The 20963-nt window shown below is 39.7% G+C and overlaps 2 protein-coding genes across 5 annotated transcripts; one reads left to right on the forward strand and one right to left on the reverse strand.

Moving 5' to 3' along the window:
• Positions 1 to 97: 97 nt before the first annotated feature.
• cd247 (CD247 molecule) lies at positions 98 to 12199 on the forward strand. The gene is made up of 8 exons (XM_057330663.1): positions 98 to 351; positions 5032 to 5132; positions 5552 to 5593; positions 5668 to 5736; positions 5920 to 5949; positions 6118 to 6171; positions 6258 to 6287; positions 10971 to 12199. Exons 1-8 carry the CDS (start codon positions 300 to 302, stop codon positions 11037 to 11039), a joined length of 447 nt encoding a protein of 148 aa, XP_057186646.1. The 5' UTR covers positions 98 to 299; the 3' UTR covers positions 11040 to 12199.
• On the reverse strand, positions 11946 to 20797 carry pou2f1a (POU class 2 homeobox 1a). Of its 4 annotated transcripts, none has more exons than XM_057330659.1 (14): positions 20722 to 20797; positions 17301 to 17348; positions 17133 to 17215; positions 16837 to 17001; positions 16085 to 16187; positions 15907 to 15989; positions 15585 to 15746; positions 15352 to 15493; positions 15133 to 15266; positions 14858 to 15028; positions 14669 to 14750; positions 14348 to 14582; positions 14189 to 14274; positions 11946 to 14112 (listed from the first exon to the last, which is right to left on the reverse strand). In XM_057330659.1, exons 1-14 carry the CDS (start codon positions 20765 to 20767, stop codon positions 13856 to 13858), a joined length of 1797 nt encoding a protein of 598 aa, XP_057186642.1. In that variant the 5' UTR covers positions 20768 to 20797; the 3' UTR covers positions 11946 to 13855. The 4 variants fall into 4 exon arrangements, with proteins under 4 accessions (XP_057186642.1, XP_057186638.1, XP_057186637.1 ...); XM_057330655.1 differs by having other exon boundaries at positions 14858 to 15025; positions 16085 to 16193; XM_057330654.1 differs by having other exon boundaries at positions 16085 to 16193.
• Positions 20798 to 20963: the final 166 nt, after the last annotated feature.

A 20963-nucleotide genomic window follows, 5' to 3' on the forward strand; every position in this document is an offset into this window, starting at 1 on the left:
AAAACTCTTTTTATATTTGACCCTACACTTCAGAAAACTACTTCTAAAACACAGCTCTCACAGGTTTTGTTTGGCATCTTCAGTTCACTGTGGCATCTCAGAAAGTAAAGTAGGCCGCGAGTGGAAGCCTCCCAGTGTGTGTGTGTGTGTTTGTAGGTGGGACGTGTGTATAAACAGGTGGAGCTCAGAGGAGCCTCTTCCTGTCAGCAAACACAACTCCATCACACAGTGACACATGTGATCTGTGACCTTATGCCACGACATCCGTGAACATCAGCAGCTCTGACACCATCATCATCATGATAAAGAAGAGAACATTGACTGTCCTGCTGTCCATCACACCTCTCTCAGGTAACATGTTCACGCGTGATGAATGAATGAATGAATGTTGACGTGTCTGCTGTGGAATGGTGATGTTTGTAAAGATGCTCAGCTCATGATAAAGCCGACCGCTGCAGGGTTGGGAAACTGAGGGAAGACGGCCATCTTTGAAACTACTGACGTTAAAAAACTTGAACTTTACTGATTACAAAGATTCTCTTCACAGAATCTGCATATTAACAAGTGAGAAAATAATATATATTGAAACATTGGGTCGATTCTTCAGAGTCAGAGAGAGAAAGAACCTTTGTGTGTGTGATATCATTTTTGTATCGGCGTGTTTGAGGTTTTCTCTCTGAAGCTGCACATCTTCATCACTTTTTTTATGCGTATCAGACAAACTCTCCGAACCTTTTTAAACTTTCTTTTTGACAAATATAATCAAACTGCAATTATGAATTCAAAACAACTAAAGGTTGTCAAATTTAAAACTAAAGTCTCAGGCTGTTGAACTTCAATCTTATTGTCTTTACAGTTTGCAATATTTTTTTTCTATTGAACAAACATGAATAACTTACATTTGAAGATAATAATTGTAAGATTATTATCCAGCATTCTTGTCATGTGTATTTAGTTTGATCATAACTTTACACTATTAAAAAAAGAAGTCAACCTTGTAATCTCGCTTAACATTTAAAAACAAATTCACCTTGTATAGACTTTCTTTCATTGTCACTGTGATGTTTTGTTTAACTGGCTCTTAAAATATGAAGGAATTATTTTCATCCGCTCAATAATGACACGGTGAGCATAAAACGAACTGAAATGTATTTCTGTCAATATAAAGAGCATTGAGTTGAGAAGTGAACGTGTTTAGATTGCGTAAGCTGCTCTCGTTCTGTCAAAGACAAACACATAAAGGCACAAACATCAACAATTTATCACCAATGTCATTGACTTAAGATTGTGACCACATCAGGTACATTTGAGTGTTTTTGTATTTATCACAAGTGCAATGTGATCATCACAGTTATTTGTAAATATTGTGTTAAACATTCACATAAACATCACACACACACACACGAGCGATGAGAAATCTCATTATTTTATCCACTGGAGCTTCGTCAGTCTGAGCGGAAACACTCGTGAATCTTTATGATGTTCAAGGAGGAAGTTTGTGTCACTTCACCGTTATTAACCTTTATCAGCACACAAACACACTGTGTGTGTGTTTCCAGCCACATTCATGAGCGACTGATAGTGAGTCTGTGTGTGTTTTAACAGTCAAAGCAGCTGTTTGTCAAACGTTGTGTGAATGTTTTCCATGAGCTCAGACAGATATCAGATAGCACACACACTTCCATTCTGCAAACACATCAGATTGATCATTTCTTCTGTTTGTTCTGCTCTGTGACAGATGACGCAAACATTAAAAAAAATCGTGCTGTAATAATTTTACATTTATTATGAATATCTGTGGATTATTAATTTCAAAAATTCATTTGTTACATTGCAGGAAAATGCAATGTAAAAAAGTAAAGTAAAATGTAAAGATGTATGCGTCTGACCTGTAAAAAACTGTTAATTCATGTAAATATTCACTTCAGATCATAATTTTAATCAAGAGTTAATAGACGCATGTTTCATTTGTTGTGACTTTACACATTCAGAAATAATTCTCAAAATCTTTTCAGTTTTTTATTCTTTAAAGGAGTAGTTCGCTTCAAAATTCGCCCCATTCACTTTCCGTAGTAATTTTTATTCCTGCTATGGAAACTGAATGGGGGCAAATTTAGAAGTGAACTACTCCTTTAACCCTCTTCTGCGTCTCTTATTACGTTTGAAATGTGATATTTAATTTATTGTACATGTATTTCTATAGCGCGTCTCACAAATGTGCATTGTTGCAAAGCAGAAAATACACGACACAGAAGATGTGTAAGCGGTGTAGGGTATGAGCCGTATAAAAACAGAATAAAGGAATATACAAATGTGCTTTACAAATGCAGAAAAACTAAAAATACACCAGAGATGATGCAGATATGAAAAACATGGGGCTTGCTTTTCATGCTGATGTTGTGGAAAATCATTTGACTTTAGTAGGCGACAAACTCGATTTACTGTCACACACGACACTTCTGTGAATCAATGACATCAAACTAAATGGAAATTAGGCTTGATACAAAAACATCTCATTTCAAAGTTCATCACTGTGTCAAATTCAATACGCTACACCCATCAGTCATTTATTCAGTTTATTTCAGCTCGTGAACACATCGAGTCCTATAGATTATTACACATCAAATGGATTTCTAGATGATCGATGTTCAATCAAACACTTTGTTTCTCTCATGTATTCACACAGATTTGTGACGTTTCAGCTTCATAATAGTTTATTGTCAGAAATTGTTCTGAAAATCTTTGCCATCATCTTGCTAAAAATAATGACAAACACGTGATAAGATGACAGTTTTATAAAACGGAGAGTTTTGCAACATTAAAGTCATGATATGAAACCTAATAAAGCGCGTCGTATTGAACAACACCTTTAACCGTGACAATATTCACAATAAACCGCTTCGGTGACATTACTGTATATACTGTAAGAACGGCTATATATTTCATCTTCAGCAGTCTGTGGATGCTTTTGTGATTTATTTACAGGATCTGTTCACGGCTACTGATCACAATAATAAGAGCCCAGAAGAAAAAAAGGTTCAGGACAAATTTGAGAAGCGGGAATTTTACATTCATACCCGCATATATTCCTATAAAACTGACTTCTAAAAACACCGACATAAAAAACCCAAACTCCGTCACAAATCATTTGCATTCAATATAACCAAAGCATCAACACAAACAGCAGTAATGGAGAGATTATAGAGGGAAAGAAGTGTGATCGAAATATCAAAAGAAATGAAAAAGGACACAACAAATGAATATAAATTCTGAGGTGTGTTTGCTAAAAGCTGTTTATAGAGTGGAAAATTCAGCGTGTCCACCCCGTCGTGTCACTTCTGTTTAGTGACTTTGTTGCAGTATTGTTCTTGTGTTGTATTCAGTTATTTTCATGTATGGCTTTAGACATAAATATTCCTCTCGTGAGGTGAAGCCGGTCAATGTTTAATTTGAGCCGTTTGCAGATCTTCTGTCTGTAACATGTTTACTGTTTCGTGCAATGAAAACACAATATATTTCACATCAACTCCTGTTAAAATATGATTTTTCACAGATCTTTATCTAACCAATAACTGTCTGTGTCTAAAAAAGAAAACAATCTTCATTCTCTCCTTTGCTTTCTCCAGGTTTAATCCTCCTAGTAGCATGGCTTAGTAAACTAACGATACTGTTTAGCGTGTTGACAAAATGTTTATATGCTCCTACTTCTCAGTGGCTTTGGATAAAAGCGTCTGCCAAAATAATTATTGTACAGTGTGTATGTAATGTAAATCTGTTATTTCGATGTTTATTTGCCACTGAAGGTTCAACACACGCTGATCAAACAAACACTGCTCTTCTCATTTGTTAGTGTTTGTTGGATGAGTGTGAATGAAACCTATTAGACGCACTACACAACACTGAGAAGATTACACAATTAAGTGTGTTAGCAATAGAATGACATTGCTTTCTTAAAAACCTGTGTGTGTGAGTGCGTGTGTGTGTGTCTTGTGTTTCTCTCTCTCTCTCTCTCTCTCTCTCTCTCTCTCACACACACACACACACACACACACACACACACACACACACACACACACACACACACACGTAAGTTCAGTGAGAGCGTGTCACTTGTGTGCTTTGATGTCTCTGCAGAAGAAACCGCCTCTAACAGAAAACAGCTCGAGTCTCACAACCACAAAACTCTTCACCTGATTCTACAGCACATGTGTGTCTTAATATGTGTGTGCGTGCGTGCGTGCGTGCGTGCGTGTGTGCGTATGCATATGCGTGTGTGTGTCTTAATGTGTGTGCGCGTGTGTGTCTTAATATGTGTGTGTGTGTGTGTGCGTGCGTGCGTGCGTACGTATGCATATGCGTGTGTGTGTCTTAATATGTGTGTGTGTGCGTGCATATGCGTGTGTGTGTTTGTGTGTCTTAATATGTGTGTGTGTGTCTTAATATATGTGTGTGTGTGTCTTAATATGTGTGCGCGTGCGTCTTAATATGTATGTGTGTGTGTTTGTAGCTGTTGATATGTGTGTGTATGAGTGCCAGTCTTCATATGTCTATAAGTGTGTAACAGGTTTCTATACAATGGTTTTGTTGAATGCAAATGATTTGTGACGGTATCTGACGAGGTTTTTGTGTTATTTAAGCGGTCAGGATAGAGAAGTCTTATAGGAATGATGTAAAGTTTCTCCTGCTCAATTATTTTCAGGTCAAGTGTGTAACAGGTTTCTCTAAAACATAAAGCCCCAATGTCCCCATAAGAGACATCATCTACATTGTGTGTTCAGTACAGTATCTGTCAATCAAATGATTATAAAACAAACCAAATGAGGTTTGATTTAAAATGTAAAACTGCAGAAAGATTTGTGTAGATTTGTGAGGGTTTGGTACATAAAATACAGTTTGAACAGTACAAAACTCACACAAACCTGCGTGTGATATCTGCTTAAGTGAATCGATTAGTATGTTTGTGAAGATTTGTGCTTTGAACATGAGTGTAAGAAAGATTTGATGTGAATATTGTTGTGTGTTGCTTCTCAGAGGCGTCGACGTACTTATATGACCCCAGATACTGTTACATTCTCGATGGTTTTCTGCTCATCTACGGCATCATCATCACCGCTTTCTTTGTGCGCGAGCGGGTGAGTTGTGCAGTCATTTACATCTGCAGATACTTTTTTATTCAAAGTTCACATTCACAACACACACACACACACACACACGTGTGTTCACTGGAACTCAAAGTCCCGATGTCACCACCGACATGTACTGTATAACAGTAATGATGATGATGAGAACAAACTCTACCTCAATATCTCTAGAAAAACATCATCACATCACTCTTATATGTGTTTATAGTTTGTATTCACTTTATATTATTTGTACGTTAACGTCTTTACAATTCATTTATTATAACTCATTATGATGATTCATTAGTAAAGATTCTAGGATGTTCATCTGTACAATCTCATAAAAACTGCTGTAATTTAACAACAAAATGTTCATTGATCGAGAAAACATGAAATGAATGAAACGTTGTTGGTGTTGTTTTTTCCTCCAGTTCACGAAAAAGACAAATAAACCAGAGGAATCGCCGTACCAGGTAACACACTCGCACACAACCTGATGATCCATAAACTCACGAGACAGACTGAAAAACCAACGAATGTTTTCTAGGCCATCAATAAGAGCGGCCGGGATGTGTACGATGTCAGAAACCAAAGACAGGCCGAAGAAGCTCGTGGGGTGAGTCACATATATCAAACATATATTCTTCGTGTGATATTAATGCCCCGTTCAGATTACAAGCGACAAAGCGACATGATCCCATTCATTTCAATGGAAACAAATTGTTCGTCTGTGTGTGTGTGTGTGTGTGTGTGCGTGTGTGTGTGTTTCTGATTATTTGTTGTCTCTGATGTTCTACAGGGTCGCAGGAGAGGAGAAGATGCATACATGGTAAGGAAACTTCAGCCTAACAAAATATTTGAATAACGCATAGTAAAAATCTCTTTCTTTAATAACGACTCATCATCTGATTTGTACATATAATTATAATAAATGATTCTATTTTGTTGATCATTATTCTATTATATGATGAGTGTTAACTGTTGATTTGACTTGAAGCCTCTGCAGAAGAAAACAGACGACACGTATCGTGAGATTGAAGTCAAACCTGATGTAAGTCACACATATGCGTGATTATTAACATTGATGTGGTAGTCTTTATCTTCATAAGCCTGTTTTCTTATTTTCTTTGTCTGCAGCGACACCGGCGGGGTGATCAGGTGTATCAGGTCAGTGACATTATCATATACGCATGTACAGCAATAATGCCTAATAGAAACATGGAGAAATATTCATCTATATGAGATTCAGTGAAAACCCACTAGAAAAGATCAATCATTTCCGTATACCCACTTAAAAAGGCGCGAGGATACGTAACAACATGGTTTAGTATCAGAAAAGTGTGGTGGATCAATACATGAGGGAGAAAGGGAGAGATAACTTGTACTACAATGTTTATTCAATTCAATTCAATTCAATTTTATTTATATAGCGCTTTTCACAATGTGCATTGTTCCAAAGCAGCTTTACAGGAGCAAATAAGAAAAACACAGAAAGGTAAAACACAGCACAGTGCATGGTGTTTATAGACCAAGCAAGATCATTATAATAAATAATATCTAATAAATAAATGAATAAATAAATGCAGTCTCCCGGTGAGCAAGCCAACACTGCACTGCTCTGCTGTGGCGAGGAACCCAAACTCCAATGCTGAATAATGGAGAAAAAAAAACCTCGGGAGAAACCAGGCTCAGCCGGGAGGGCCAGATCTCCTCTGACGTGTCATGGCTGCACTCAGTGACCCCGACCAAAGCCACCGAGCAACGTCCACGAAGAACAGGGAGAGCCCACGAGCCGCGACCCAGGAAGCCCCACCCGCCGAAACCGTGCAGGTCCAACCCGGTCTCATTCCGCGATCAACAACAGACAACAGAGGAACAACCAGGGAAAAGTAGTAATGGCATAATTAACTTTATTCCTCTGTTGTCCGACATCGACCACAAAACAAGACCAACCAGACCAGATCCACACAGTCCCAACAAATGAAACGCCCCGAACCACAACCAACAAGCCCCCCCACTCCCCACAACACCCACCCAGCTACCTCCAATCAAAGTCACTGAGTGCAGCCATAACTTCAAACTGCTGTCGTGTGATGTAAGTTTAGCATTAAATACCAAGTATTGTAAATTTAGCATTTATGTGACAGGTAGTCCGTCTTTGCTCTCGGCTGGGGATGGAATTGTCTGAGCTGGGCCGGCCAGATGGTCGCCTTTTCCTTGGGTGGTGATGGAATTGCCTTGGATGGAGCTGGATGGTCAGTCAGTCCGCAGGCTCTCGCAGGAGGATGGCACGGGATTTTCAGATGTAGCTGGCGTAATCTCTAGTTGTGGATGGGCATATGACGTTCATCTGGGTCTGGCGGAATCTCTCCCTACCTCGGGATGGGCATCCCGAGGCGAGGGCAGAAACAGAAAGAGAATAATTAGCGTAGCTGCTGTTCATTAGCTATGTATTAGTGAATGCTTGGCTGAAAAGATGTGTCTTTAATCTAGATTTAAATTGGGAGAGTGTGTCTGACCCTCGAATAGTATCGGGGAGGCTATTCCAGAGTGTTTATAATTGTTTTAAATGATAAGAGATGAGAACTGCTGGCCAGCCAGGTGAAAGTCACTGCCAGCAATCTATACGTGCAACGGGCGCTTGATAAAACTGCACAAATGTTCATCGTTAATTATTATAGTTAACTATCGATGTCAATAATAGGCGCAACTTGTACTCATAAGTGTGAAAACTAGGCTCAGTTATTAGTGATGAGCATCAGAGTTTGGTTTTAACCATTTATTTCAATATGATTTACTGTAAGTGTTTGACACGACCTTAGTGAAACTAAATCTAAAGTTTGACTACGTCTCCCACCGGTAAGTCAAAACTTTAACCATAGTCTGTGTTCCTCCCGCTCAACTGTTATAAATGTTACTGCTTCCAAATGCATAGAGACCGTGTCTGTCCGCCGAATAATACTACAAAATAATCATTTAGGCAAAACTCTGAGAAAAAATCTGATCGTGATTAAACCTGAAGACAATGTAATAAACGACCAAAACCAACTCATAAAGTTTGGCCTACTTAATATTAGATCACTAAATTCAAAAGCAGTTATTGTAAATGAAATGATCACAGACAACAGTTTTGATATACTTTGCCTTACCGAAACCTGGCTTAAACCAAATGATTATTACGGTCTAAATGAGCGTACCCCACCAAGCTACTGTTATATGCATGAGCCACGTCTGGTTGGTCGAGGTGGTGGTGTCACAACAATCTTTAGAGACTTTCTTACTGTAACTCAGAGAACGGAGCATAAATTTCAATCATTTGAAGTGCTTGCGTTGAACATAATTGTTCCAAACGAAAGTAAAAAACCATTGCTTTCTTTTATATTGGCTACTGCATATAGACCCCCTGGTCCCTACACTGATTTTCTGAAAGAGTTTGCAGACTTCTTATCGGACCTATTGGTTAACGTTGATAAAGTACTAATTGTCGGAGATTTTAATATCCACGTAGATAGTGCTAACGATGCATTAGCAGTGGCGTTTAACACAACACATCAATGGACCCACTCATCGATTTAACCATACACTAGACTTGATTATAAAAAAGGCACTAAGAGCAGCAAAGGCTGAGCACCTCCGTAACCTCATAGAAACTAACAAAAACTTAGTCTTTATTTTATATATGCACAATTTAGAATCTTTTAGACTGTAAATCGTATTATATTGTATTGTCATTGTGTTGAATGTCTGTACTAGAAGCTTCCAACACCAAAGAAAATTCCTTGTGTGTGCAAGCACACTTGGCAATAAAGCTCTTCTGAATCTGAATCTGAAAAACAATCCAAGGTTTTTATTTAGTACAGTTGCTAAACTAACAAATAAACAGACTTCACCTGACCTGGTTATTCCGCCGCACCTGGGTAGCAATGAATTCATGAATTTTTTTACAGAGAAAGTCGAAAACATACGAGACAAAATAGTAAAAACTCAACCTCCGACTTTTGATAACACCTAGAATAACTCAATCCATCAAAGGGGGCGGAGCTTTCTCATACGTAGCACCTAAACTCTGGAATAGCCTCCCCGATACTATTCCAGGGTCAGACACACTCTCCCAATTTAAATCTAGATTAAAGACACATCTTTTCAGCCAAGCTTTCACTTCATGCAAAATATGCTAAATAAACCACCGGGAGTCTGCGTTTATTAGATATTATTTACTAGAATAATCTTGCTTGGTCTATAAACACCATGCACTGTGCTGTGTTTGACCTTTTTTGTGTTTTTCTTATTTTCTCCTGTAAAGCTGCTTTGGAACAATGCACATTATGAAAAGCGCTATATAAATAAAATGGAATTGAATTGAATTAAAGATGATACTTTCACAGGACATTCTTTACATCATGTTGGTTGCCCTGCTGAAAAAATAATACAAGCCTGCCCAAAACACAATATGCACATGGGAATCAATAGAACACCCATTAATGCCAAAGACATTTTTGAACATTTTGTAATTTTGAAAATTGTGGTTCATAATGGTATTTTAATGGAAACCACTAGAATTTATGTAATACTATTTTTAGCAGGGTGGGTTTATGTAGAAATAGTACATCACAAATAAATGACTTTATAGCTGGGTTTTCACATGGATCACAAATGTGCATTGAAAATTGCCAGCTGATCAAACCTGTGCTTTAGGGATTGTATACATATACCATCTAAGGCGAAATAAAACTCTTAACTAAACCAGCAAGTCCCCCCAGCTGTCTTTGGCTATTGAAATCTTGCTAGTAGTAGCAAGTAGTCTGGGGGGGATTCAGAGTATGCTCACTACAAAATAAAAATATATACAATTCATTTCTTCTGCCAAATAGCAAAGAGCATTGATTTGAAGAATGTTTAGAACATGTTCTAGGTTATTCCCATCACTATTTCAACATATCTTTGCTGTCTGGTGATAGATGATGGGATCTAAATTGTTCAAATGTTCCCCCCGACTATACAAAAATAAAAGATGTATCTGATAGATCACACTTTCTTTTTCGAGAATTAGAGACGAGAGCCCAGTTTCACTAGATCTCTCTTCATCCGGATATGACTAAGTCTGTACTTAAGTTGATACCTCAGATTAACCACGAGACCGAGATGAAGAGAAAGAACAGAAGGCAGGACATGTGATGTGATGATAGAAGAAAATAAGCAGAGTTTATTAAATCATCTTATTACACGGCTGGTTGGAATGCTTGATTCTGATTGGCCAGTCGCGACATTTGCAGGTTGGTTATTCCCAGATAACAACCTCTCGAAACTAATAACACACGGAAACCCGGATGCAGCAAATCATTTTGACAAGTTTTTTTAACCAATTAAATATGTCTTTTAATAACACATGACATTATATTTACAAATGATTAAACCAAATTGCCTGTTCGTGACATCTGAACGTCGTTTTTTACCTTAAAACGTCCTCGCCGAAGGTCTGCATTTGGTAAAAAATGAGCTAATAAAATATTTCAAATTCACATTACATGTCCAGTTGTTCTCATGTGGCAAGTAGCCGTGTAATAAGCGGTATAATGCACAAGCATTTAGCAAAATAAACTAATCTACTTGTGAAGACATCAGCATCCAACATAAGATTAAACAACATTAAGAAAAACTACTGCAGATTAAAAGAATACATAACTTTTGAACTGAATATATGAAAATAGTTCTACTATTTAAGAAATTCAGATCCTTTGATCTATTACTGTCCCGTCTGAAGAGATTGTGTGTGAGTGAGTTTGTCTCTGAAGTGTGATCATTAAACAACACAATAATAATACTCTCTCTCTCTCTCTCTCTCTCTCTCAGGGTCTGAGCTCAGGGACGAGGGACACGTATGATGCTCTGCACATGCAGTCTGTTGCTTCAGCCCGTTAAACTCTGTTTTTCTACAATCCCTCTGTACAATCTATACAGTCCACTGTCTCTCACATCGTCAGCTGTACGTGTTGGTTTGTTTTCAATAACTGATATTAAGTGTTATTTTCATCAGTCCTTGTTTTACAATGATGTATAAATCTTCATAGTGAGCACACACACACACAGAAAAATATCAAAGTATATTTATATACCGCATAAAATTAAACGAGGTTTTAGAAGAATTAAAAATGCTAACTCATTACTGTAATGCATCTGAACCTCAGTTTTCTTTAATTCATTCTTATCGGTCATTAATTCTCCAATACAACAAACACTGTCATAATATTTACATTCATTACAGTAAAAAGAATTGTGTTTGTCATGAACTACATGACAAAAAATCCTCTGGATGTTTTTGATACTTATAAAAATGTTCATGAGTGTTTGCTTTTGTATTCACACTCAGGAATGAGCGGTGGGTGTAAAAGATCGATTTCATGTTAACAATCATAATCAGATTAATATATTATTTCAATTTATTATAGCCCAACAACAGTCAAGCCAAACGTGAGTTTATTTATCAGAATTTCAGGATCCAAGTGTCTTTAAGTCAGATTTCAACACTGTGTTTTTTCTTTATGAAACATTATTGCCACACACACACAGTCGTGTACTGTAGTTCATTTATTTCACAGCTGTCGGACAAAATGTTTTATCGTTTTACTGTGATTTCTGTAGCATAATTCTGCTTTAGTCTTTCAAACTGAGAATTTTAAAAATCTGTGGTTGTTAAATTGTTTGTTTGAGGTTTTCAAATGTTATACAAATAAAATCGTTTTTCTCATGTCATTCATTTTGTTCACCAGTTTATATACTTTTACACAGGAGCTGAAAGAAAAACTTGAGCAGACAAATACAACAATCTGAGAAAACAAGCATTTAATGAAACGGTTTTATAACACAACAAACTAATGTGATAATTAAATACATCAGTCAAACATGAATCTGTGTAAGATCGAGTCAACAAATGCCTTTAAAAGCACAAATTTGGAATAAGTCCGATAACGTTAGTGAACATACAGTACAGCCCTTCTGTTAAGTTTCTATATTAAAAAAAAACATTATTATTTCACACAATAAACGCAAATATTTGTGGCTTCATATTCCACCACATGCAGTGAGAACGATCACTAGAAAGATCACGAATTTGAACAATCATAATTGAAAACAAGAAAAAGATTAAAGGCAGGTGTGAAGAACCTTTGGTTTGTGTCCATAAGTAGATTTTTGCTAAATAAAATTGTTCTTTTATATATTTACATATAGTCCCGGTTTTAGCCATCAAAACCGTATGTGTTTGTGTGAAACATGCATCTGTCTCAGGGGTGCTGACGCTCATTTCTTTGGTTTATTTCTACATTATCATTGACACAAACACACACAACACAAATATGAACTAAAAAGATTTGAAATGATTTGACATTTCTGTTGTTTTGCGTTCGATGTCAAACGTAGATTTTCAACACACACATAACAAAACAAATGCTTCATGTCAGAATGATCTCAAGTAAGATGATGAATATATTAATGTTCAGGTTGTATTTAGATGAAAGCACAGTAACATTAACTCTGAGATTCAACTCAAAACTTTTATTCATTAAACATCGCTTGTGTCACACAAAGCAGCAACAAACATCAGTGCTGGAGACACACACACACACACACACACACACACACACGCACACGCGCACACACACACGTTTCAAACTCACTTTGGTTGAAGCTTTTTTTGTTGATGTTGTCCATGTGGACAACAGCTCTCAACCTGAAAAATCTTTGGAGCTCAAAGCGTGTGAACACGCCGCAAGTCTGGACAATATTTTTTTGGTTTGTCTGTGAAAAAATGAATCCATCGATCAATCTCAAAAAACTAAAGATGAAACTGCGAAGTTTAGATGAACATCAACTCGTGAAAATAAAACCACAGGCCTCATCGACGAAACACCGCGATGATGAAAGTTGTTCGCAAAAACATTCGTTTGCAATAAACAACAAAGCAAAAAACGTCCACCACATCTGAAACAAACAAGCTGAAAATACACAAAAGGTGATCACATGGCATTAAACGCTAGAATGATGTTAGCCGGATGAGGTTTGTAAAAACGAGGCCTCGTGTAGTGTTTGACAGTGTGTCCATCATCGAGTTGGCGGACTCACAAACATCAACATGAAATAATGTGTTGTGTTGAGCAAGTACACGGTGATGAAATCTGTCAGACGACATCATTTCTTTAAAACATGACTTTTAAGGAAAAATAAAAGGCAAATGTCATCCAGTATTTTGTATGACGATACACAGATGATCGAGTGGTTTAATGTGTCTGAAAACATCAAACGGAATCAGTGTCGAGACGAAGTTTGACAGACAACAAACGCTCGCTGTCATTAAACATCACTCGTTTTTAAAGCCGTCTAACCGCATTTATAAAGTGAAAGTATTCGTTTAAAAAAAACCTCCAAATACATCGAATAGAATTCTGTGAAAAAAAGCACGTCTCGCAAATGCACAAAACATAATAAATGCATTTGGCTATGTGAACTCACCCTTCAATAAAAGCAACAGATGACACGTCAGGAAGTGAAATAATCTCAGATAAACTTCCTGTCTCACATTTTTGGTTCGTTTAGACGTTAGTTAAGGAATTCAAGTTCATCCTTAAAGGTTTTGCACAGTGTGACGGAGTTCAGCTCAACAGACGCGCTGGAAGAACGACACACGTCAGAGTGTTTTTGGTTATAGCAACAGGATTAAATCGAGTCTACGACCAAAGCGCCTACTGGACCTTTGAGGCCACAGCGATGCTTTTAGCCGGCGTGGTCGTCGTAGCAACAGAACTCTGCACGTCACTGGTCACCTGTAGGTTGAGAGCGCCGCCTCCTGACAGCAGATTGGCGGGCAGCAGCGAGAAGCCGGACGGGTTGAGGAAGAAGGGCGTGGTCATCAGGCTGGCCGGACCGTTACCGGTGTTGGCGAACAGCAGGCCATTGTTTCCATCGATGGAGGTGAAGGGGAACGCGCCAGACGCAAGAGCTGAAACACAAAAAACCTCATGAAACGAATGCTTCATGTGAATGAACAGATGGACGGACGACGGACGGTGACGTACCCTGAATAGTGGCCAGTGTGTTGTTGTTCATCAGCGCTGGACTCAGAGTGCTGCCGAGAGCGGGAGCAAAACTGAACAGAGCTCCACTAAACACACAAACACACACGACCAGTTAACAACATGACGAACACTGGAAGAATGAGACACACATTCACTCACCCTTGTGTCAGCTGGGAGGGGGTGATGAACGCCGGGTTTAAACCGCCCAGCCCCGTGCCCGTCACCACCAGCTGACCTGTCCCCGGCGTCATGGTCGTTGCCGTGGACACCTGAGCGCCGGCTGTGGCGGACGGGGTCAGTGACGGTGATGTCACAGCGGGGGCGGTTGTGGCTACAGCAGGTGTCATGGAGATGACAGACGCAGTATTAGAGGTCACGTGACCCAGAGCGGCACCTGAAACACACCCACGACATCACAGGTAAAGACGAGCGCTTACATCAGCGGCTGCTTCACATTCACAGAAGATCTGAGAGACTGACCGGTGAATGTGAGGTTTGGGATGCTGCTGGTGTTCAGAGAGACCACCGGATTTACCGTCAGTGTGTTTGTGGCGCTGGACACCTGCAGACACACAACAACAACACGAACGTCAAACAGCAGAAAGACTTCCAGTCAGGTGCGTTCTGACAGACGAGAATCCCAGTTGTGTTGTTTTGGTGAGCTGGTACCGCTGGTGTGGACGTGTTGTAGATGGTTTTGATGGGCGTGCTGCTGCTGGGCGGATTGATTCTCTTCTGTTTCTGTCTGCGGTTACAGAACCAAACGCGCACCACCTCCTTCTCCATGTTGAGCTGATCTGCGATCAGTGTGACCTCCTCTGATGACGGCTTCTGACTCTGCTGTAGACACACACACACACACACACACACACACACAGCGTCAAGTCTTTGTGTATTTTGAGATGTTGTGCTGCCCTCTGGTGTCGTGAAGAAACACTGCAAACCTCCAGAAAACTCCTCTCTAACAGCAGACGGATGCTGGTCTCGATGCTGGTCCGTTTCTTTCTCCGTCGGCTGTCACACAGACCGGGAGACATCTCGCTCGGACTCGACACCGCGCATTCGCTCGTCATGTTCTCTGCAGATGACAGAAAGCAAGAGAAAGGACCTGTTTGAGTGTTGCGAGAGCGGTTTTTATATGGCAGACTGAATGATGAACACACCTGCGTCGTTCAGCCATTTCTCCAGCAGAGGTTTGAGTTTACACATGTTCTTAAAACTCAAGTTTAACGCCTCAAATCTGGAGATGGTGGTCTGACTGAAGTCATTCCCGTAGAGCTTCCCCATCGCCAAACCCACGTCACCCTGACACGCACACATCCACACTTCAATAAGACACTGCAGCTCATCGCAGTATAAAACATCACAGAACAGAACACACGAGACTCTCTCTTACCTGAGTAAAACCCAGCTTTATACGTCTCTGTTTAAAATTCTTTGCGAACTGTTCGAGTTCCTCCAGATCGCTGGCTTCTTCCGCATACGTGGCGTCAATGAGTTTGGTCGTGACCACCGGCGGGACGGGCAAGGCGGCGATTTTTCTTGTCGGTGTCGCTGCCTGTGGGTTTTAAGAGAATTCGCTCATTCACGAACGGATTATGTTCATTATGACACAACACCTTCCTGTCACCGACAGGATTTACATTGAAAATAATTCATGCAGAATCTGTGAGTCCAGGTGAATGAATTAAAAACAGGTGCAAGATGAGGTGTGCGACCTGTGTGATGATGCTCGGAGACGGCTGGAGGTTCACTTGACTTTGAGGTAGTTGAGTCAGAAGATTGTGAGTTTGCAGGAGACCTGAAGACGAATAGACAGAGAGAGAGAGAGACTGGTGAAGAACAGACGACGTGATTGAAACACAAGTGTGATGTTGGTTAGGGTTTGGTTCATACCGCTCTGTCCCTGAGCTGATGATGAGATGATAAACTGCGGCTGAATCTGAGGTGTGATGGAGTGACCGGGCTGAACCAACACAAACTGCTGCAGATTCAAACCCTGCGACTGCAATGCAAATGCAAACGCAAACGCACACACACACACACGCACACACACGCACGCACGCGCACACACGCGCACACACACACACACAAGCACACACGCACACACACACGCACACACACACACACCACACAAACCCACACACGCACACACACACACACGCACACACACGCACACACGCGCACACACGGCCACGCCCACCCAACACACCACACCCAACGCCACACACACACACACACACACACACACACACACACAAGCGCACACACACCACACACACACACACAACACACACACACACACACCCAACACACACACACACACACACACACACACACACACACAAGCGCACACACACACACACACAACATTATTATTATTATTATACAAGCCAGTGGTTCTCATTCTGTAGCGCCACCTGCTGGACCACATGACTTGAAACTGAAAACAGGAAAAAACGGATATATTTTTACAAAATAATTTGACATTTCTGTTCTTTCAATACAACTTTGTGTGTTTTACGATGGTTAATAAACATGGGATTTCTGATATTTTTATGTGTAATTGGTTGATCGTAACTCGTGTCACATGACAACAACACAAACAGAGCAGGAATAAAGTTGAGATGTACATGTCAGTCACTCACAGGGGCGAACTGGATTGGTTGAGACAGGGTGATGGGCGTGGCTGCAGAGGCGGAGATATTTGCTCCGGTGATGCTGCTCTGCTGACCTGCAGACTGCTGCATGGCTGCGGCGAGGAGCTGCGCCTGCGTCTGCTGCAACAACAACTGCGCAGGACTCACACTCAACTGCACACAAACACACAATAAACTGACCGTGAAATCTTCATCGTAACCTTGACACATAACACATCATAATAAATCAGATTTATACATTTATAAGTCCTTATACAGCAAATATTCATCTCATGAGTTCTTACCTGTTGAAGTAACGCTTGAGCCTGGACATTACTGAGCGTTGCTTGAGCGTTTGATTTCTGAATGGTCACGACGTTTGTTTGATCTGACAGAGACGAAACCAACAACAATCATTTAAACAACAACAACAACAGTGAGATGAAATCACACACACAAAAAAGAGGATTTACCTTGAACTTCATGCGTGCCGTTCTCCATCGTGTTTCTACTTAATTCTGCTGAGAGGGAGAAAAACGATGTTTTAAAACTCACAACAGATCCAACAAAAGCACAACTGTCCTACAACATCACATGGCAAGTGATCCTGTGGCTCATCACTCATAAAGGAGACGCTGTAATAACATCAGTGAGTTAAAGGTGAGCGTTTCAGCTGACGGATGATGTGCAGTTTCTTCAGCAGCGAGTCATACACAAAGACTAAACACACATCAGTATTCACATCATCTCAAGCGGACGGAAATGTGAAAGAACTCAATAGAACAACTCGCCTTTGAAGCTTCACACACACACACCTTTCTGCATTATTCAACAGGCTCTATGAATATTTATCAGCTCATTAGCATATTAATTGGATAGCTTTGAGGACGGAGGATACGGCAGCAAGACAAAAGGCCAATTGTCTGTTTTAATTTCAACAACACAAAGTCTTGTTCATCCAGATTGTGTAGATGCTGAGAAATCCCACAGACATCCTGAAGGACAAACCTGAGGAAAATACGTAAAAAATCTATTTATTCTACTTATGCTACTGATTTAAAAGGATAGTTCACCCAAAAATGAAAGTCCTGTCATCATTTACTCGCCCTCTTGTCATTTCAAACCTGTATGGCTTTCTTCTGCAGAACACAAACGAAGATATTTTGAAGAATGTTGATAACCGAACAGCGGTGGCAGCCATTGACTTCTATTGTATGGACACAAAACCAATGCAAGTGAATGGCTGCCATCGCTCTTCGGTCAACAACATTTGACAAAATATCTTCTTTTGTGTTCTGCGGTAGAAAGAAACTCATACAGGTTTGCCATGACAAGAGAGTGAGTAATGACAGAATTTTCATTTGTGCGTGAACTATCACTTTAATACAGTTTTCCTTACATAATTGGTATATAGCACATTGATTACACCTTGTATATAGCACATCTTTACATACAATATACACTATCACTCTGTTGCTCTTTTGTCATATATTGTCTTTTGTCAAAAGTGTACTCTCTTTACATAATTATGTTACATGTCTTATCACTTTCAACTATATGTGCACTGGAATTGTCACTAAGACAAATTCCTTGTGTGTGTAAAGCAAACTTGGCAATAAAGCTCTTTCTGATTCTAAATACGGACCAGAATATCACAGATAGCCCTGGCCAGAGCCATTGAGAGTGAGAGTTGCGCCAACGAAAGTTCAAAATTTCGACGTGTCACGTGATTCATAGAGCCTTCAGATAGTTTCAGGAAGTTATGCTTTCTCTTTAAATGCTTTATTTCTTTCGTCTTTTTATTCATTAAATGGCTTTCGTCTTTAAATGGGTTCAAAGTTGACCTCAGTTGGTCCGTTTAGCCATGCGTTACTAGTAACTTCCGGGAACTGTTGAGAGCCTCCATGAACCGCCATTGATGTGAAAAAACTGGTCCATTGGAGTCAATGGAGTTGACGCAACTCTCTCTCTCTCTCTCTCAATGGCTCTGGTCCTGAGCTAGCCAACCTATCAACTGCATAGCAACCAGCCATAACACTCTAGCAACTGTCTAACAACAACCTGGCAACCACCTCTTAAAAACCTGATTGATTGACGGACAGAAATAAATATAACGCTTCACGACAGGACTGTGTTCATTTAACCCATCAAAGACTGATCTGAGATCAGCTGAACTGTATTACAATGAAACAAACTTGCCTGCCTCAACTGTTGCCACGACAACAACTCTACTGAGAGAAAGAGAGACTCAAAAGAAAAGCAAACGCTGGAGAGACACAATTTACATAAGGCTGCTGTTGTGAGACTTTACAAAGTCTGACACACAATACATTATGCACATATTTTAATTAATAGAATTTTAAATAAGCAATTCATTAGCCTTTCAAACTACTGAACGCCACACTGAATAATTAAACACACGAGTGCCATAAAGAAATGAGAAGAGACTGAACTGCAGTCCAAACTTTTCTATTACACCGTGTCTACACCGGACGCGACAGGCTTCTTAGACTTCATTAATATTCATCCGCGTCAATAAACACACAATCTTCCCGTGACACCTGTGTGTTAAACATCGCTGTAAAAATGACCACCACAAAACATCATCCAAATGTGTGCTTTTATGGCTTTATACTGAATTCAGTCAGAATCAAACCGGTGAGCTACAGGAGGACAAAACTGTGTTTAATACACACATTTATCATCAACACATTCACATTCATAGAAAAATCCCTCACACGCACTAAACAAATGAAGCACCAAGAATGAGCAGTGGCTTCAACATGATCATGACAGAATCAAGATCATCACTGAGTGACTGAACTGGCTGCAATAACACAAATGTACTTCAAATCTTACAAAAAAGAAAGTAAGGTCTATACAATTGGAGTATCAGGTTAATTCAAAACAATAGATTTATATCTGCATATCAAATGAACAGAAAAGTGGACTTTAATAGAGATGACTTATTAAACGATTAATACACATCTGTGTGAATACGGTCACTTCACTAGCAAACACAGAAACACACATGAAATATTTCTGGCAAACACAAGAGAAACGCATTTAAAAGTAAACCCTCCACTGCATTCAAGAACGTTAGCTTGATAAATGAATCATTCGTGACGTTTGTGGTTATGAATATTCATGAGTATCTCTGTATATTTAATCCTCATGGTAAATAAAAAAATGTGACAGTGCTTAGATTATGCAGAAGAATAACATTTAGCATTTTTCAAAGCTCATCTTATGCAAATCTACAATTCGCTTACTTTACACTGAAATATTACACGAGTTTCCGGAAGAAACGCACTTTATATGTCGTTCACATACGTGCGCATGCGCAAACGCACACAGCGGGAGAGAACCTGCTGGGTATTTATGTTGCCCTGGGGGTCCACGAGTAAAAAGAGTCTCGACTTTTCATCCGTTATCAGTTTGCAGCAGCACAAAATGAAGTTATAACTTCGTCTTAGGTTTCACGTGCGCGTGTTCGCTGAACAAACATATGAATATGTAAATGAGAGGCCGTTGAGTTCTCTCGCTCTGCGTAGCGACAAAGCGCGTTGATAGCCGCGCTGCTAACTCACACTCACAACACTACACAAACATCACGGACAGCGCAGAAAGCACATAGATCGAGCGGGCTAATCCCGTTTATCACCGATTTACCGTCCGCTGAAATATAATCATATGTGAATATGCAACATGCGCGCCATTTCAAATGCTCAGAGTTTAGTAGGTTACAGAACAAACACACAACTCTCATCTGACGGACTTCAAACACACAATAACAACCACACAATAATCTTCATCCGTAAACGAGTGGCACACGTGTGTATGTTTACTCGACGAGGATGGAAAGATTATGAATATGTAAAATGTAATAATTACCTGCAGTCGAGCGCTCATCTTGAGTCGTTGATCCACTGTCCGCCATTTTGAATATTTAGTGTGAGAGTGAAGCTCCGCCCACTGAAACAAACACGCACAGCATTTCATCTCCTCTAACTGACCTAAACATTTCACACTAATACAAAAGCTAGCAATATGAAGGTTTTCCACAGGCTTTTATCCTCGCTGTCATTCTACGCTACCACATCGTAAATGAAGATATTTACATGAAAGAATAGTAT

This window comes from Triplophysa rosa, linkage group LG4 (assembly GCF_024868665.1).
Source record: "Triplophysa rosa linkage group LG4, Trosa_1v2, whole genome shotgun sequence".
NCBI lineage: Eukaryota > Metazoa > Chordata > Actinopteri > Cypriniformes > Nemacheilidae > Triplophysa > Triplophysa rosa.

Coding starts and splice junctions, on each gene's coding strand:
- pou2f1a (XM_057330654.1), bottom strand. CDS start 20,767: ATGGCGGACAGTGGATCAACGACTCAAGATGAGCGCTCGACTGCAG. Junction 15,747..15,906: donor CTCCGAGCATCATCACACAG/GTCGCACACCTC, acceptor TAAAACCCACAG/GCAGCGACACCGACAAGAAA. Junction 15,494..15,584: donor TAAAGCTGGGTTTTACTCAG/GTAAGAGAGAGT, acceptor TGTGCGTGTCAG/GGTGACGTGGGTTTGGCGAT.
- cd247 (XM_057330663.1), top strand. CDS start 300: ATGATAAAGAAGAGAACATTGACTGTCCTGCTGTCCATCACACCTCTC. Junction 5,133..5,551: donor CTTTCTTTGTGCGCGAGCGG/GTGAGTTGTGCA, acceptor TTTTTCCTCCAG/TTCACGAAAAAGACAAATAA. Junction 5,950..6,117: donor GAGGAGAAGATGCATACATG/GTAAGGAAACTT, acceptor TTTGACTTGAAG/CCTCTGCAGAAGAAAACAGA.